Source organism: Fonsecaea nubica, assembly GCF_001646965.1.
Source record: "Fonsecaea nubica strain CBS 269.64 chromosome Unknown Scaff108, whole genome shotgun sequence".
Classification (NCBI taxonomy): Eukaryota; Fungi; Ascomycota; class Eurotiomycetes; order Chaetothyriales; family Herpotrichiellaceae; genus Fonsecaea; species Fonsecaea nubica.
The window spans coordinates 25,704-42,493 of NW_019173781.1; the positions used below are offsets into that span (position 1 = coordinate 25,704).

Here is a 16,790-nt window from a genome sequence, read left to right on the forward strand (position 1 = left end):
TCAGACATGCGGAATTAATATTATCCATCAACTCCCTCTACCATCGGAAACACCCCGCACTTTGTCACCATATGCAGGCAAAAGGCACCAGGGCGCGGCAACAAGTTAGCGAAGCCCCGGGACAACTTCGCAGGCGTGCGCAGGCCACATTGTCTGCTACGCCAAACAGCCCCACGTCCTTCGCTATTCACCGCAGCGGCCTCCCGAAAAACAATTCCCAAGTCCACAAGTCCAGAACTTCCCCAATTCCGATAGTTATATTTTTGACCCCGACCACAAAATAATCTCCTGACACGGTTCAAAAATTCCCTTTGTTCGCGGTGTTTTTTCCCCCTGTTTCTGCTCAAGGGCCATAGCAAGAATTGGGATTGTCGCGTATCTTGAAGCCATGGGGTAGGTGCTTCGCAGTATCTTCTGTCGAATTCTTCCGACGCTCACCTCACTTCTCAGAAACGCAGCCTTTTCGCAGGCCAACATCAATGGGGTGTACATTCCCTCGGTGCTGCTGATCGTCGGGGTCGCCATCGTCAAGAGAGACTATGTCCCTTATGCAGTCGCCATCGCTGCCATCATTGGAGGCTACAAGATCTTCACGGGCTTGACTCGTAAGTCATGTTGCGCTTACCACCCTTCCCAGACAAGATTCCCGACTGACATTTCTGAACCACAGCATCCTCAAGAAAGGTCCTGAAGCCCGACGTCTTCCAAGAATTCCCGTTGACCAAAATCACCAAAACCTCGCATAATGTGGCCATCTACCGATTTGACCTTCCCCAACCCACGGACATCCTCGGTCTCCCCATTGGCCAGCACATGTCGTTGGCAGCAACACCCAAGGGGGCGGATAAAGAGGTGGTGCGGTCATATACCCCCATTTCTTCCGACGAAGACAAAGGGTTCTTTGAGCTCATGATCAAGGCGTACCCTCAGGGCAACATCAGTGCTCATATGACGACCTTGAAGGTTGGTGATACCATGAAAGTCCGCGGCCCCAAAGGAGCCATGGTCTACACCCCGAACATGTGCAGACGTATTGGCATGATTGCTGGTGGAACTGGAATCACACCCATGCTGCAAATCATCCGCGCCATCAACCGCGGTCGGCCTCGCAACGGAGGGAATGACACCACCAAGGTTGATCTGATTTTTGCCAATGTCAACCCCGAAGATATCCTGTTGAAAGAACAGCTTGATGCCTTGGACAAGGAAGACCCTGATTTCACCGTCTACTATGTCTTGAACAATCCCCCCGAGAAATGGAATGGCGGTGTAGGCTTTGTGACGGCGGACATGATCAAGGCCAAACTCCCGGCTCCAGGACCTGACATGAAGATCTTGATTTGTGGTCCTCCACCCATGGTGAGCGCACTGAAGAAAGCCACGGAAAGCCTCGGGTATCAAAAGGCTCGACCTGTCAGTAAACTGGAAGACCAGGTGTTTTGCTTCTAGAGAAGATCAGCGTGGTGGAGTCTTTAGACGGGTTATGGGTCGATTTATGGATCTTGCAAGACTGCGCGCCCGCGGTGTCCTCGCTTCTTGGAGTTTGTCTGCCAACAAAACATGGAGGCATAGGTGGAAGCTGGCCATGTGTTGAGTTGTCACTGTCCAGCGCTGTCGGCATAGGAGCTTGTGGTTAGATTACCTGGTCAAACCCTCGAGTGCAAGTCTACTGGAAGATCAGTCCAGGGTGCAGCGGCAGTGACTCCGATGTTCAATGTAACTTGTAGAGTGTTGTGGCTGCGGTGGCTGTGCAGATCGTCGTCGACGCCCATTGATCCTCCAACATTCCATCATCTCAGCCTATGACGTCAACCTTGTATTTCCCCGTCACCACCATTTGATGCCTTGTTGTCACCGACTACAAATCAAGGAATACTTGTTTGTACCTTTGTACCGACTACACCTGCGCCAACCGACGGTGATCGCCCGTCCTGGCGCTCGAGCTCTCAGACTCGACGCCTCAGGACCTCTTACCTAGCAAGCCTAGCTATGGAGCTAAGAGAGACACGTAACGACAAACGTGGCGCAAGCTCTGGGCGATCCATGGAGCCAGCCAGACCCTGAATCTAATCAGTCAATCAATCAATCAATCAATCAATCAGCCCGTCAATCGAGCAAGCATGGTGTGCTTCCATCGTCCAAATCGATCGCGGGACCTGCCTTTTAGCTAGGTACCCAATACCACCACATGTTGCCCCCGAATCTGTCGATTGCTGGCGGACACAGGATCCGCTAAACTCGTTCAGAGGGTAGGTTCGCAATCTGCCCAGGTATGCAAGGTATGTGATGATGAGAGTGGGATGGATGGATTTACCCTCTTAATTCATGATGGGATCGGCCATATATTGTCCATGTCTTGATTCACTTTTCTCTTTAGCCTCTCGAATCTGCTGAATTACATATAAACCGAAAACAAGTCCGCCATTTAGCCAGTCATCTACCTAGCAGTTGTCGTCAACCCTGTGCCTCTATCCCAGTTTGAGCGTTTAGTTTTTATTTGTCTTTGCTGTTGTGTTATATGCACAGACGATACCCCTTGTTTGGAGCGAGATTTCGACATAACCACCCCTGACTAAGGCACAACGCGCGCACATCATCTATACACGAGGGTGGAATCATTGCCCTTGGAAATCGCGACGAAAGCAACAAGCCAGGCTCCACGGAGGAATATACATAGACAGACATATCAGCAGAAATATCTTGCTCGGTGGTTCGCAGGAGTTTGTGTTACGGAAAAGAACGTCACTCCCCTTTTCCATCTCAGCCTCGTCCACCACACACACATACGGCACGCACATACGGCACGCACATACGGCACACACATATAGAGAAGTTCCCTGTTTTGAAAAGGACAAGATGAGACCGTCAAATCCATATCAAATAGCGACAACGATATTAACTCTTCTCCTATCAATTGTCCCACTCTCACATGGAGCAGCGACCAACTCGACCTCCCCCAAACGCGGCCTCTGCTACATCGCGACCGACAATTCCGCCTCGGACTCGAACATCTTCACCAGACCCAACTCACCCTTGACGTGGTACTACAACTACAGTCCTTGGCCTGGCCCCTCGGGCTCGCTGACTCAATGGAACACGGAATTCGTGCCCATGGTGCACTCAGCCAAAGACGCCGCGGCGTCTGTCGACACCATCAAATCCATCCTGAACGGCAGCGCGGGGATCCCCATTGCGGGAGCCGGAAGGAACAACGGCGGCGGCGGCGGTGGTAGGAACAGGATCTCCCACGTCCTGACCTTCAACGAACCGGACGGCGACACTTCGTCCGGCGGGAGTGACTCGTCCCCCGAGCACGCCGCCCAAGTATACATCGACACGGTCCTGCCTCTGCGCGCCGCGCCGTACAACCTCCAGATCTCGCCGCCAGCCACGACAGGGTCGGGGAACGGCCTCGACTGGCTCCGGTCATTCAACACGTCGTGTTTCAAGCTCCGGCCCGCAGGTGGCTGCCCCTTCGACTTCGTCGCCGCGCACTGGTACGGCGACTTTGCAGGCATGGCCTCGTGGCTGGGCACCCTGCACGACCTGTACCCGGCGAAACCCATCTGGGTGACCGAGTTCGCCATCCCCTCGGCGGACGAGACCGCCACGACGTCCTTCTTCAACGAGTCCCTCCCGTACCTGGACGGGCTGGCCTATGTGGCGAGGTATGCCTGGTTCGGCGCGTTCCGCAGCAGCGGCGACGACGCCAACGAGTGGACCGGCCAGGAGGTGAGCCTCTTCGACGACGACGGCAGATTAACCCTCCTCGGCGCCGAGTACCTTGGCGGCGAGAAGGACGGTTTTCGCGAGGGCGAGAGTGCAAGTTCTAGTAGCGGTAGCAGTAACAGTGCCGCTGCTGTTGCACCGCCTGCTTGGTTTCCCGCCGCCAACTCGCCGTGGAGTATTCTATGTCTGTTGTTGACCTGGTCGGTAGCCACGACTTCCAGTTGGCTGCTCTGAGGATATACAAAGAGGACGTATATGGATGTTGACATAACGAAGATGTACGTGATATGAAGTATAACGATATATATCTGATAAACTAGCCAGCGATATACATGGCTATGTATCGCAGAATCTTTTCCCACCCGTCCCCAGCCAACCCTCCCTTTTACCTATCTAATTCGTCTCCCTTCCCGATTTATATATAGAACTTGCACCTACATGCCTACCTACTTACCTCGATACACACCTTCCGGTCTATCGATCTATTCTCGACAAACGACGGAGAAGGGAAAAGGGCAAGGGTGTACTCTTCCTAGAAACACCCCTTCCCACTACGTTTTGACGTTTATGGAGTTGCAAGTCCATTTGCTGTGGTTTAACGATGCTCATCCCGGCTCAAATGGGACTGGGTCTAGTAAACGCAAAGAGCTTGGACTCACACCCACGATGGACAAAACCAGATTGATCGGTATATGCAAGCTGTAGTATTAATATAGTATGTCTATCTAATATCATCATGGGCAGTTCATAGCCAATATCGATTCGTGTCGTGTCCAAAAATTGACCAACGCTATGCTTTTTAGAGACCAGAAAAGGCTCCATACCTCCAACAATGTACAAACAATGTACCAACAAGACGCCATACTCAAAAGACCAACTATAGCACCCTCGCCTTTTATTTGTGACGATATTGCTCAAAGGCCAGATCAGGCAGCCTCGGTTCTCTCGAGAAAGGAGGAGGACTTCCACCGTGTTCACTTCTCCCTTGACTCAAGCTGCGGTAGCTGGTCGCCCCCATGCCGGCAGCGCCCTTGACCAACGTCTCCTCACTCTCGTCCTCTCGAGGTCCAAACCGTGAGTAAGCCTGGGCGCGCATCGGTTCGTAGCTTTGCCCAAACTCGGACATGTTGCGAGCGTGGGGCGGAGGCGACCCTGAGTAAGGCTTTGGCTGGAGAAGAAAGGCATCACCCTCGAGATCTTGAGAGAGGTTTTTCTGGGCTGCCTTGCGGCGCTTTCGGTGGGGGTTTTCTTTGCAGCAGGTGATAATGCTGTTGATGATGATGAGAAATGCAAGGATGGCAGTCAAAGCGGATTGCACCACAATCAAGACAACGCCCGTGATGGTCTTTGTAGTTTGCGCAATTCCCAGCTCTTGAACAAAGATCAAGATACAGACGACCGACGCCACACGGACAATCTGAATGATAATGTTGATCCAATTGCCCGACTTGCGCTGGTACGGCCGACTCCACAAAAGCAGAATGAGCATCAGGGATTCAATGATCAATTGCCCGACGGTTTGGACCAAACCATGGCCATCGCCCGCAGCCAGGACACACCCTTTGGCAAACATGTAGACAATGGAAGGGATGAAGAGCCACCAGTATCCTTTCTTATAGTTTTCGTAGAAGAGCTTGTACTTCTTCCAGGTCTCCTTGTTTTCGAACAGTGCGCTGGCATCGCCCTCGATTTTCTTCAGTTTGCGGACAACACTCCAGATCTTGAAGGTGTAGAACCCCAAGATGGCCGTGAAGGTGCCCAGAGTGACGCCCGCGAGAACCTTGGCCGCCCACGAGTCTCCGTGAGTGAATTGGTAGATGCAATACAGGGTCCAGACGCCGTACAGCAGGAAAATCAAGTTGGTGATGGTTTGAGCCAGGATGCGCCAATATTCTTTGCGGAAAGTGCTCAGAGATTTGGGGAATCTGCCGAAAAGAGACCACGCCTCGAGAATAACCTTGAAAAGTAGAATACCAACCACAATGGCCGCAACTACGATTGCGAAGATCAGGAGGACGGTCATGAACGTATTGGCCTGGGGGATTGTGAGCTGCTCGACGTAGCCCTGAATACCTTGGACCAGGTGCGATTCCTTGGAATTACTGTCGTCCGAATCTTCGCTGGTGCTATTGCCGAGAGAAGTCGTGATCTGACGGACCATCAATGCGACAGATCGCTTTGCGATACCGCTCGTGGTCGAGGTGGTGCTACCATCGGGGAACACGAGAGTGGCGTTTCTGAGGAAATCGTAGCTTTCGTTGGTCAAATTGCCTCCCGTATGTGCTCGAAAAGAGTCAATGGACCTCTGGAGCCCACCCCACGAGACGAGACCAGTGCTGAAGGCGAAGTTCTTCGCGAAGCTGCGATACACTCCTGGATAGTCGACCGAGTGCATCCCGTTCATGGCCATTCCTTGAAACCACCACATGACCTCGGAGAAGCCAGGGCTGGAAGAGGACGAGCCAGGGTGTGCTCCAGTGGCAGCCGCGCCGACTAGTGACACAGCCAATGCGCCAGCGGCGATGGCGGCTGCGACGTACGATACCGCCGGCACATCTGTGGTCTTGCCGTTAGAGACCCCAGATTGAATGCAAGCCAGCTCTTGTCCGTCTTTGGCCTTGAGGACCATCTGAGCAGTTCCATCGAGATCGGGTAGGGAGTAGGCGATGGAAGGGATGAGCGAGGTGTACTCTGACGGAATGACTTGTGACCCGTTGGCCGCAAATGATGTTGCCGGCACTGCAGCGTCGTCAGAATCGTGCCGAATATACAAGAAAACAGCCACTCGACTTACCAGGACACAACTGATCAACTCTGGTGGAGTTGTCACAGGGGTCGAAAGAATTATTATACACTTTGACGCCATATGCAGTCACAATCAGTTCGGCCGTGACGAACTGTTCTTTTGTACTCGAGCCCGAAACGTCGAAGTCGATTGTGTTCGTTGATCGGTCAAAGGAGATGTCGACATTGTTGACCTTGATGGTTGATGTGCCGTTGTTACAATTGGAGAATCCATTTGTTTTCAAGATATCTGTTCCCAGCACAGATGGAAGGAGAGCCAGAGAGGCCAATGCCAATCCTGATGGCCTCCACATGATGATGTTGGGTTATGTGTGTATCCGAGTGGTTGTCCCCTTGCCGTGGAACGGCACTGCACAACCTCTTTCTTTATATCTCTTCCCAAAGAACGTGTACCCTACGGTCTTGACAGGGGGCTGAGGATGGAAGGTATTGGCCTCAATGAGCGCCAATTGTCGGGGGAGGTAAACACAATGTATGCGTTCGAGAGATGGAGGTGGTAAAATCGAAAGTGAACGATAGACAGAACCAAAAAACAATGGGTCAAAAGCGAACGTGATAGAAGGAAGTGAGTGTTCGATGCAGGAACGATTGAACAAGTTTCATACAAGAGGGAAAAGGAACCAAAAGAAATGGATTTTCAGCTGCGTAGCCCTCGACATATGCGATGCGAGGAAAGATATGGCTCATGATCGGTCTCGTTGGCCAGGATCAAGGGTTCTGGGGCCGCATGGAGACGCCCGTTTCAAGCTGTGGGTTCTGGGCACTCGGAGGACGACGACGACAGGCACCAGGAAATGGTGAAATGGTTGAATCGATAGCCGGCGAGTGAGCAGGGGTGGTTTGGGTCAGTGGCGTTATTGGGAAAAAACTTTGATGGTGTTTGAGTGGTTCGTGATCGATGGAGTCAAAGTTCGCCAATGGGTCATTGGGTCTTGGACTCTTCGTAGTGGCCAGTGGCCAGGGTTCCAGGGGGTGTTCTGGGAAGGGAGGGGGTGGCGCCGCCGCTAGAATACCACCCAGCAAAGAAAGCTGGGGGAGAAAGAGGTGTTGAGCATGGAAGCCATCACTGCTAAGCTCGTTAGTTAAAAGTTCGTTGACTGTGTTTGTGGTGGCTTGGAGGGTTGTGGGTATCCCCGAATAGGCCAACACCAGAGTTAGGGACGTTACGTCGCCTGTGTCTTAGGCAGGGTCGTACCTAAGAGTTTCTCCTCCAGGTTACCCAGTAGCTGACCACACCTGTACCTAGTCCTTTTTACTGACTTGAAGGTATTCCGTGTTTCAAGGACTCCTGACATGCACCTGCGACACTCCTTGGCCTTCAGCCCTCACAACCATCATCCTGTAAGACTCCTGCGACTCAATGTACTCACATTCCAGCTTCTTGTGATGGAAACCAACTGCCGGAAACGGCCATGATTCAACACACCAGTGGGGCTGGGCAGCGGACAACTTCGATGAGGCGCAGCGCTGTACTGAGTAGTTGCCATGTCCTTGCAACCGAAAACTCTTTCTGTGGACTGGATCCCAGTGCCCATTCGTCCACCTCATACTCGTACCTATTCCCGGACGGCTCTAGCCATGACTGCGCCTCACCAAAATCCCTACAACCTCCCCTAAACCATGGGGTTTTTCGTCCTTTGCACGCGGTACCTGCGTCGACCCATTTGACTCTGTCAGCATCTTATTCCGAATATAAGGAACCAACAACATTTGAGCAGGCTTTGGCTCATTTCATACAGGTGGTATGCATATAAGCAAGGAGCATTCCATTGTCACGGACCACGATCAAATATTGCGCGAGAGCACTGGTATTCAAAAGACATGGGGACGGCCACACGGATCTCTTCTCCCCGTACTTTACAGATTGACTCTTGGTAGCTAGAAGCTTGTGATGACTAGTGCCGATCCTATTAATAGACAGAACCACTCACTGGGTCACACACAGCCTCGTCTAGCTCCTCCACCTACAAATGAAGACCTCTTGAGTATCGAGTATGAGCATGTATGTACCTCGTAGAGTAGGTTTCATCAAGAAGGAACCTAATGTGGCGGGAGGGTCACATATTTGACTGATTCCGCGTTATTGACTTGTTGTTGTTCTTTACGAGGTACTGTCTCTGGAATCGCGCCCGCGGACGTCCCCATTGCAAAATCCATCCAGTTTTCTTTGGTCCCTCTGCTATCTCATACACACGAGCCAGCTTCCTCCAACCTGCCAGCAAGAATCCATGGGCACATAAACGCATCAGTTCGGTCCTTGCATAATGAGAGTACGTAATGTCCACCAGCACTGGATTAACCATTCACCTGGTTAACGTTTTGGTCACATTTTCACTGTTGTATCGAGGCAAAATATCTTCTCCAGCTGGGCTCTTTCATCGTTAGGACGGGGGTTCCGATTGCAGCACAGTACTGGTAGTCCCGTCGACAGCCGACCCTCCCCCACAAACAAACCCGAGACGCCGAGACAATCTTCATCTCCCATATGGATGGTACCGCCCCCTTCCTCCCCTAAAATTTGCTCCTGGCTTGCCGGCATTCTTGGGACCAGTGGGAGCATTGGCTGGAGCTGCGCTCGGCTGCGATGGGCCACCGGGACCCTTGGGTGGTTTTGGTGTATGCTGTCGAACGGGCCCTGCTGAACCTCTACCACCAGTGTTGCCTTCAGGCTGTGGAACATCGTCGTACATGCCTTCCCATGACTGTGGACCGCCTCCATGATTGTGGCCTTGGTTTTGGAAGCTACCACCGCCTCGTGGGCCTTGCGGGAAACCTCCCGGGCGACGGACCTGCTGCTGTTGCTCATATTTCTGCTGTTCAAATGCCAGCTGCTCTTGGGCTGAAAAGCTCCCACGCGGGCCGCCCATATTGCCGGGGCCCATTGGTGGTCGGTTTGATCCCATGTTCATCCCACCCTGTTGCATCTGCATCATCTGCTGCATCATTTGGGGGGACATGCCTTGCATGTTGCCCATGCCACCGGCATTCTGGGCGTTGGGGCTGTTTGCTCCTTGCATCTTCTGCATTTGTTGCTGCATCTGCATTTGCGCCATCATCTGCGGATTCATACCCATATTTCCCATACCGCCCATATTGCCCATCATGTTAGCCGCCATCTGCTGTTGCATCATTGCAAAGTATTGCTGCATTCTTTGCCAATACTGTGCCATCATCTGTGGGGTCATTCCGGTGGTGCCGCCCATCATGTTGGGAGCCTGGGCTTGCGAGTTTTGCTGGGCCTGGGTGTTGTCATTGTTGAAGCGGTCATCGCGTCCGAACTTGCCTCTTCCTCTGCCGCGACCGTAATCATCATCCTCGCCCATCTTGCCTCGGGGTTGTGCACGCTTGACCTCGATGGGCTTTCCGAGGATCTCGAGGGGGTGGTATTGCAGGCATTTCTCTACGGCGGCATCACTGTCAAAGGTTACGAAACCGAAGCCTCGGGGTCGGCCGGTGTCCTTGTCCATCATGAGCGTAGCATCGATAACCCGCCCAAATTGGGCGAAAAAGCTTTCAAAGTCTTCTTCCGTTGCATCTTGACTGACTCCTCCCACAAATATTTTGGCCGTCTTTTCCTGCTCGTCTCGTGGGATCGCTCGCTTGGGGTCGATCTGGGTACACCACAGTAAGCCTTCGTTCTTCCGACGGGCCGAATAGTTTCGAGAAAGGGAACCAAGTCTTTCCTGTCTCTCCCGGGATGTATCGAAATGGGTAGGTCTTACAATCTTGCCATCCAGGAAATGTTCCTTGACCATCACGGTATTGACTGTCTTGGGGTCCTTGAAGGTCAAAAATCCAAAGCCTCGTGAGCGGCCCGTTGCGCTGTCTCGCATGACGGTGCATTCTTGGACTTCGCCGAACTGTGAGAAGTAGTCATGGAGTGATTCTATCAACGGGGGTCAGTAAGGTGCCGGATCAGCATACATATGCGGCGACGCATGAGGTTTTCTGGTGTATGTAGAGGGGCGGGAGTGTTTTCTCTTACGATCTGTCGTTTCCCAATTAAGTCCTCCAATGAACATTTTTCTGTACACATTGCTATGTTAGCTATGAAAAGCCGATTCGAGAATGACAGTGACAGCGCAGGACAGGGCGGAAAACAACAGCATTGAATGTTAGATAGGGACCATGGAGTGTCGTTCGCAGGAAGACTCTCCTAGTCCTCGAAACAATGGCCTCATCTCAACCCAGCTGCGGTCAACCCCTTGCACAGTCGTCCAGGGTTCGTGGGCCAAATCCGCAAGGTCGGGAGTAGGTGGTGTTCGCCCGCAGGAGAGATGTTCTAGAAGTACAGGACATGGTGTGTGGGTTCTGTTTGCTGAGTGGGCAATCGTGGTGGCGGATTGTTGCAGCGAGCCAGATGAATGTGGCCTCCATCATCAACTTGACATACAGACCGGGGTGGGACGAGGCCAAGACTATGCGGCTGGATTTTGCCCGCCTTGCAGGGTGCATACACGGTCCAATATCTTCCTGAGGACATCTCCTCGACGTCCATCTTCAGTCTGTAGCGCTTGAGCGACTCGTAACCCTGCAGCCTTGCAGCCTTGCGAAAGAGGGCAACTTTGGCGGTGGACGTAGCCATTCTCATACACGATGTAACAGCATGTCGATCCTTCGGGATGGCTTGTTCTCTCTTCCCTCAACATGCGCAAAGAGTCGACTTCTTCTAGCGGACAGAGGCAAAGGTTTTGTTGGCTCTTTGAGATTCAGCAGATACTCCATAAGCATCTATCTCCTGCCTGGTCTTGGACTTTGTTACTCTGCTCTGCCTGGAAAAGTATCTTGGTGTACGGTAGTAGTTTCTTGCCCACTATTCTGGCTTCGCTGAATGAACACTTTTTTCGGCAATGAGATCGACTTGGCTAGTTTGATGTAACATGTAGCCAGCCACTGCTGCGCGGTTCAATTGGAGAGGCTTTCCAATTCCCTAACCAGTCCGATCGACCTCAAATTGCAGCTGTCCAAGCGCAACTTGAAAGCCATCTGAGGGTTGAACAGATGCCAGCAGCTCATCCGCGCCTGTCCTAATATCGCGAGGGCCTGAAGCCAGTTGTAACAGACTGCTTGACCAGTCGCAGACCTGAAATGTTGTGCGTAATATAGATGTACGAGCCATCCATTTCCACCGTGATTGACCCCATTTGTTGTCTTTGACCCATGAAAGGCACCGCACCTTCGAATCACGCGGTTGCAGGTTTTCGTATACGATGCGCAACTCCGCGGAAATGTTGCTGGTAGCTGCCCGTGCCATGGCCAACCCCGCCGTGAATCCAGATCCCTTTTTTCCACGTTCTCTTGCAGCAGATCCAACTCTTTTCCTTATTCCTCACAGAGATTTTCACAACGAGGGCAGCATGGGAAAGATGAAGCACAGGGGCAGTGTAGGATGAGGGAAAATCGACAAGCACATATACTCACCCGTCCTCTTTCATATTGACGTTGAAGACCTCGGGTTGCGATGGCTTCTCGTGGAAATCTTGGGCTTGCTTGGGACTATGAGCACCGTTGGTGGGTTCATCCTGGCCCGGAGGTTCCGTGTCGAAGGACGTAGGGTCGTAGGCTACCTCTGGTTCCTCGCCATAGCCTGGTGCCTCACTCGTTTTCATTACTGTATCGATTGCGGCAGTCTGTGCTGCAGGTGGAGCAGCAGGTTTGCTGGAACCATGGTTCTCGTCCGCATCGTAGCTGGAAATGTCATGTCAGGGTTCGTGCCAGTCTCAATGAACACAAGGTAGGTCCAGACGAGGGATTAAATCAACGGAGAGAGGGAAACATACAGATCTGCAAAGAGATCTTCCTCGACATCGTCGGGTTCTGCCATCTTTATCGTGCAACAGGTAAGGAAATGGTGATCAGAGGTGTTACACTTCTGCTCACAAGATCTCGCTGAGGACGCGCCTCACAACCCAGTGAGGTAATCAACAGCAGCAGCAGGTGGTAGAAGAGCAAAACGAAGCGGTGACCTTGACTGAGATGAGGCGAGTGTGAAAATGTTAGACGACGAGATGAGGTGAAAACAACATTGTAGACAGGCTGCGGCGCTGAACTCTACCAGAGAAGTACCTCGTCAGCCCCCCAAATTTGTTTGGCGCCGCAATGGGTTCAAGGCGCAATTATTATTGGCCTTGGCGGCGTTGACTGGAGTGGCAGAGTGGACCGAATTCGGTGCTTGTGACATCCCGCCCTGCACCACCGCCCGCACGACCCTCAGCGGGCGCCATGTAAACATGTTGGTTTCATCGACTGAACATCTCAACAACAACGTTTAAGGATGTTCTCGCCGCCTCATGCAAAGGTACTCAGGAGAAAATCTCAATAACCTTTCTCTGGGAGTGGCCTGATCCACAGACAGAGCCATCATGGCTCACAAAAAGGCCCAGCAGCAGGTAACGTCCCCCGATTTGAGATGGCATCGAGTCTCTACTGACATATTCCAGGAGATGGTCCAGGTTGGTTCGTGTCTCCCCGACTCCCGGTGCTCTCTCATTCTCTCCGAGTTAAAAGAGTGCTAGCTAACGCCGAGGTGCGCCTTAGATAGATCAGAGTATGAATACCGTGAGCATCAAGCTGTCAATCGGAATCTTGCTAACACACTGAAGACGACCATCTTCGCCGTTTTGGCGAGGACGTCCGTCGACACCTCGTCAGACCTCGGGGCAGGCGACGAAGGTGTTTGGTGCTTCATACTCCCACGCCGATATGCTAAAAATCGAGTCATTGTAAGTCATCTATGGACAATGAAAAGCATGTAACTGATCGAGTGGCCAGAAACCTGGGGCCTCATTCGAGGCCAAGGACGCCTCCAGCTACATCAGCCCGATTGTCGCAGACTCCTCCGTCAGATAGGCCGCACTTTCAGTCTCCGGAACGAAAACCCTACTCAGGCTATACCTCGTCCGCATTGGGTGAGAGCTGGGACTTGGCTGGTGGGGGAGACGCGGAAGGAGACGACGACGATCTGGTCTATGAGGACGACGAAGATGAATTTGGTCTGCCCAGCATTGCAAGCATGCGTCGAAAGAGGAGTATAAAAAACAAGACGGTGAAGGCAGATCAAATTGCGTATCCAAGTCTGTCGCAGACTACTTCTGCTCCAGCTTTGGCACCTTCTCCGTTCCCACGTTCCGCCAGATCCAACAGTTTCGATATCGCTGAAGAGCGGAATCCGCTGTCGTACCCAAGCACAAAAAAGGGCGAAGGCAAAATCCTGAGGCCCCAATACAAAGACATTCTGAGGGATCCAGCAAACTCGTTGCATCTCATTAGTTTCCCTTCTCTGCCTCCGAATGCGACGCCGAAAGAGGCAGAGGCCCATAGCACAAGAGTGTCGCGAATCAACAAGTTCAAGCGGATATTGCAGGCGAGCTCTGTTTCTTTGCCAGACTTGCGAGCCGCAGCCTGGTCAGGAGTGCCTGAAGAGGTACGCGCTATTACATGGCAGCTTCTCCTGGGCCATCTACCAACTAACAGCGAACGACGTGTCACAACACTGGAGCGGAAGCGGAAAGAATATCTTGATGCTGTGCAACAAGCTTTCAATTCCGGGACTATGGCTGGCAGAAGTGCATCGAGCACAGGACTACCTGGACTTGCTTCGCAGCCACCAGTCAACACCGGTCGCGGAAGAGGATTGGATGAGGCGATTTGGCATCAGGTTAGCATCGATGTGCCTCGGACAAACCCTCATATACCGTTGTATGGGTTCGAAGCCACGCAACGATCGCTCGAACGCATTCTCTATGTTTGGGCAATCCGACACCCAGCAAGTGGATATGTGCAAGGGATCAACGATTTAGCCACGCCCTTTTGGCAAGTCTTCCTAGGTACCTACATCACGGATTTGGATGTCGAAAGTGGGATGGATCCCGGCCAGTTACCGAGGCCGGTTCTGGACGCCGTCGAGGCAGATACATTTTGGTGTCTGACGAAGTTGTTGGACGGCATCCAGGACAACTACATCGTCGCGCAGCCAGGCATTCATCGTCAAGTTGCTGCTCTGCGAGATTTGACAACCAGAATCGACGTAGGCTTGGCGAAGCATTTTGAAAACGAGCACGTGGAATACATGCAATTCAGTTTCAGGTGGATGAACTGCCTGTTGATGCGTGAATTGAGCATTAAGAGCGTCATCCGCATGTGGGACACATACATGGTAAGACTGACTCGTCTGGTGTGACCATTTTCATACTGATGCGAAGAGTCCAGGCCGAAGAGAATGGCTTTTCCCAGTTTCACCTCTACGTCTGTGCAGCATTCCTCGTCAAGTGGTCTGACAAATTGATGAAGATGAACTTCCAAGAGATCTTGATGTTCCTACAGGCATTACCGACTCGCGAATGGACAGAAAAAGATATTGAACTTCTACTGAGCGAGGCTTTTATTTGGCAGAGTCTGTTCCGTGGATCAAGAGCGCATTTGCGGACTCAAAATAGCACCGTCCCGATGGGTTCACTCGGTCCTTCTACCTGACCGTCTACCCTGCGACCGAATGTCCACTTCTCTAACCTCGACGATCCAGCTTCTCGCTGATGTATTTTTCGCCAAGCTGGTTGTCTAAAACTGTCCGGCATCCTCAATAATTACTTGGAACCCCGAGATACCGTCTTTACATGAGTGGAGTCGGCACTTATATGGACATACACTTGTGGATGAACTCTCCACGAGTTGGTCGATGGACTATCTGTACATCGACGACGCCACCATTCCACGCCCACTGAATCCACGCCGGTTGGCATTGGATAGAGGCACAAGGAATGCAAGACCCATTCCGACTAATAAGTCGGATTATTCTCGTCGCTTGAGTGCATACCTAAACCATTTTTGCCTCCTTCGTCTCAGCCAGAACGCGACAGGAATCGTCGAGGCTAAAGATGTTAGGACAACGGGAATGGAAGTACACAACTTTTCAGACCTGCTGCTTGGAGAGTAATGGCACATGGCAGCTACTGTCAGAAATCCGGGAAGTCAGCACTTAGTGTAGGAGTCAGAAATGATGGTGGACGGAACAACGAGAGGGTTAAGACAGCTAGCTCTCTATCGCAGTTCATGGTGAGACGCTGTTCGCATGCTTGGAGGCTGTTTCTTGCCACGTGGTGCCTTTCAGACGGTCTATTGATCGTCAACATCAGTGCAGCCGTCGATGGCGCTGTTTCCATGTCAAAAGCTCGAAGTATCGGAGCACCACATACAGGGCATCAGAAGTCTAAGTCAAATTCTCTGGGTCAGCCTGAACGGGGCTTCACCATCATTTCTCGGCTGGGTTGGATATTGTTAGAGGGCTTTTGAAGGGTAAAGCTGCTGCGTTTCTGCCAAGATGCGTTCGACGATGGAAGAAAAATCGATACTCGAATTGCTGAGTTGTGAGAATCAGCCTTGTTTTTGACCGTCCACAATACGAAACCTGATTGAAAGTGGCCTCAAATTCTGCAAGCAAAATGACATATGGCAGCCATGGAGGAAGCTGTCAGCAAGCAATTAGCTGACCAATTTTTTCGCGGCACAAGGAGACGGGTTATACACACGAAATTGTCGCTGAATACACGGTCTTTATTCTTTGTACGATTCGCAACCCGCATAGCCGTACGCCAATTGAGACGTAGCCAACGATTCCAGTTTCACTAAGCAGTCATAGCAATTTTTCTAAGGGTCTGCACTTGATCAGACATATTTGATGGCTGTCTAGCAATGGCAAACTGAGGCTGTAGCACAGTCAAAACAGTCAAAGGAACGAGGCTGAGGGGATGTTGTCCCAAGGCTGATCCTTGCTGACTAAAAGACAGCCTAGATCACGTGATGCTATAGCTTTGTCATGTGACGATCTGCCGCATTCAGTTTTTCTGCCGGCCGAATAAAAAGGCTGCCTCCATGCCTGCGCCTCCGTCTCATTCCAACCTCTTCTTCCGCCATCATCCCCTCGCCACGCTTCTCTTTCTACCATCCATCCGTGTCGGCTTTATTCTCGCTTCACCCATCTGCCAACGTTTCGTGCGTCTAATCATAGATTCTGACTTGTTTCAACGGGGAATCTCATTGTTTTCGGTTTCTCGTCACTCTCCGCAAACGGACGCTTTCACCACATACCGGTGCTGACATTAGTCTTGGGAGGGGTTAAGATCATCGTGACGGAGACTTTCTTCCTGCAATCAGCACCTGTTGTAGAGCTGGAAAAACAAGAGACATTTCCTGTCAAGAGCTGGGATCAGAGTCAGGAAAGAGGGAGTTTCTTTTGTTGCGTGTGTCATTGCTTCGAGCAG

The 16,790-nt window shown here is 51.9% G+C and overlaps 6 protein-coding genes across 6 annotated transcripts; 3 read left to right on the plus strand and 3 right to left on the minus strand.

The window, feature by feature from the left end:
* Positions 1 to 388: 388 nt before the first annotated feature.
* Positions 389 to 1,449, plus strand: AYO20_10305 (NADH-cytochrome b5 reductase 1; the record flags this gene model as incomplete). Its single annotated transcript, XM_022648563.1, has 3 exons — positions 389 to 393; positions 451 to 605; positions 671 to 1,449. The coding sequence occupies 3 exons, from the start codon at positions 389 to 391 to the stop codon at positions 1,447 to 1,449; spliced, it is 939 nt and encodes a 312-aa protein (XP_022495441.1).
* A 1,407-nt stretch (positions 1,450 to 2,856) lies between these two features.
* AYO20_10306 (hypothetical protein) lies at positions 2,857 to 3,963 on the plus strand (the record flags this gene model as incomplete). Its single annotated transcript, XM_022648564.1, has 1 exon — positions 2,857 to 3,963. The coding sequence occupies one exon, from the start codon at positions 2,857 to 2,859 to the stop codon at positions 3,961 to 3,963; it is 1,107 nt and encodes a 368-aa protein (XP_022495442.1).
* Positions 3,964 to 4,624: 661 nt separating this feature from the next.
* On the minus strand, positions 4,625 to 6,827 carry AYO20_10307 (hypothetical protein; the record flags this gene model as incomplete). The annotated part of the gene is made up of 2 exons (XM_022648565.1): positions 4,625 to 6,468; positions 6,524 to 6,827. The coding sequence occupies 2 exons, from the start codon at positions 6,825 to 6,827 to the stop codon at positions 4,625 to 4,627; spliced, it is 2,148 nt and encodes a 715-aa protein (XP_022495443.1).
* A 2,181-nt stretch (positions 6,828 to 9,008) lies between these two features.
* AYO20_10308 (hypothetical protein) lies at positions 9,009 to 10,556 on the minus strand (the record flags this gene model as incomplete). The annotated part of the gene is made up of 3 exons (XM_022648566.1): positions 9,009 to 10,145; positions 10,257 to 10,420; positions 10,520 to 10,556. 3 exons carry the CDS (start codon positions 10,554 to 10,556, stop codon positions 9,009 to 9,011), a joined length of 1,338 nt encoding a protein of 445 aa, XP_022495444.1.
* Positions 10,557 to 11,951: 1,395 nt separating this feature from the next.
* On the minus strand, positions 11,952 to 12,358 carry AYO20_10309 (hypothetical protein; the record flags this gene model as incomplete). Its single annotated transcript, XM_022648567.1, has 2 exons — positions 11,952 to 12,222; positions 12,315 to 12,358. The coding sequence occupies 2 exons, from the start codon at positions 12,356 to 12,358 to the stop codon at positions 11,952 to 11,954; spliced, it is 315 nt and encodes a 104-aa protein (XP_022495445.1).
* Positions 12,359 to 12,896: 538 nt separating this feature from the next.
* Positions 12,897 to 15,006, plus strand: AYO20_10310 (hypothetical protein; the record flags this gene model as incomplete). Its single annotated transcript, XM_022648568.1, has 5 exons — positions 12,897 to 12,923; positions 12,975 to 12,990; positions 13,081 to 13,256; positions 13,367 to 14,689; positions 14,743 to 15,006. The coding sequence occupies 5 exons, from the start codon at positions 12,897 to 12,899 to the stop codon at positions 15,004 to 15,006; spliced, it is 1,806 nt and encodes a 601-aa protein (XP_022495446.1).
* Positions 15,007 to 16,790: the final 1,784 nt, after the last annotated feature.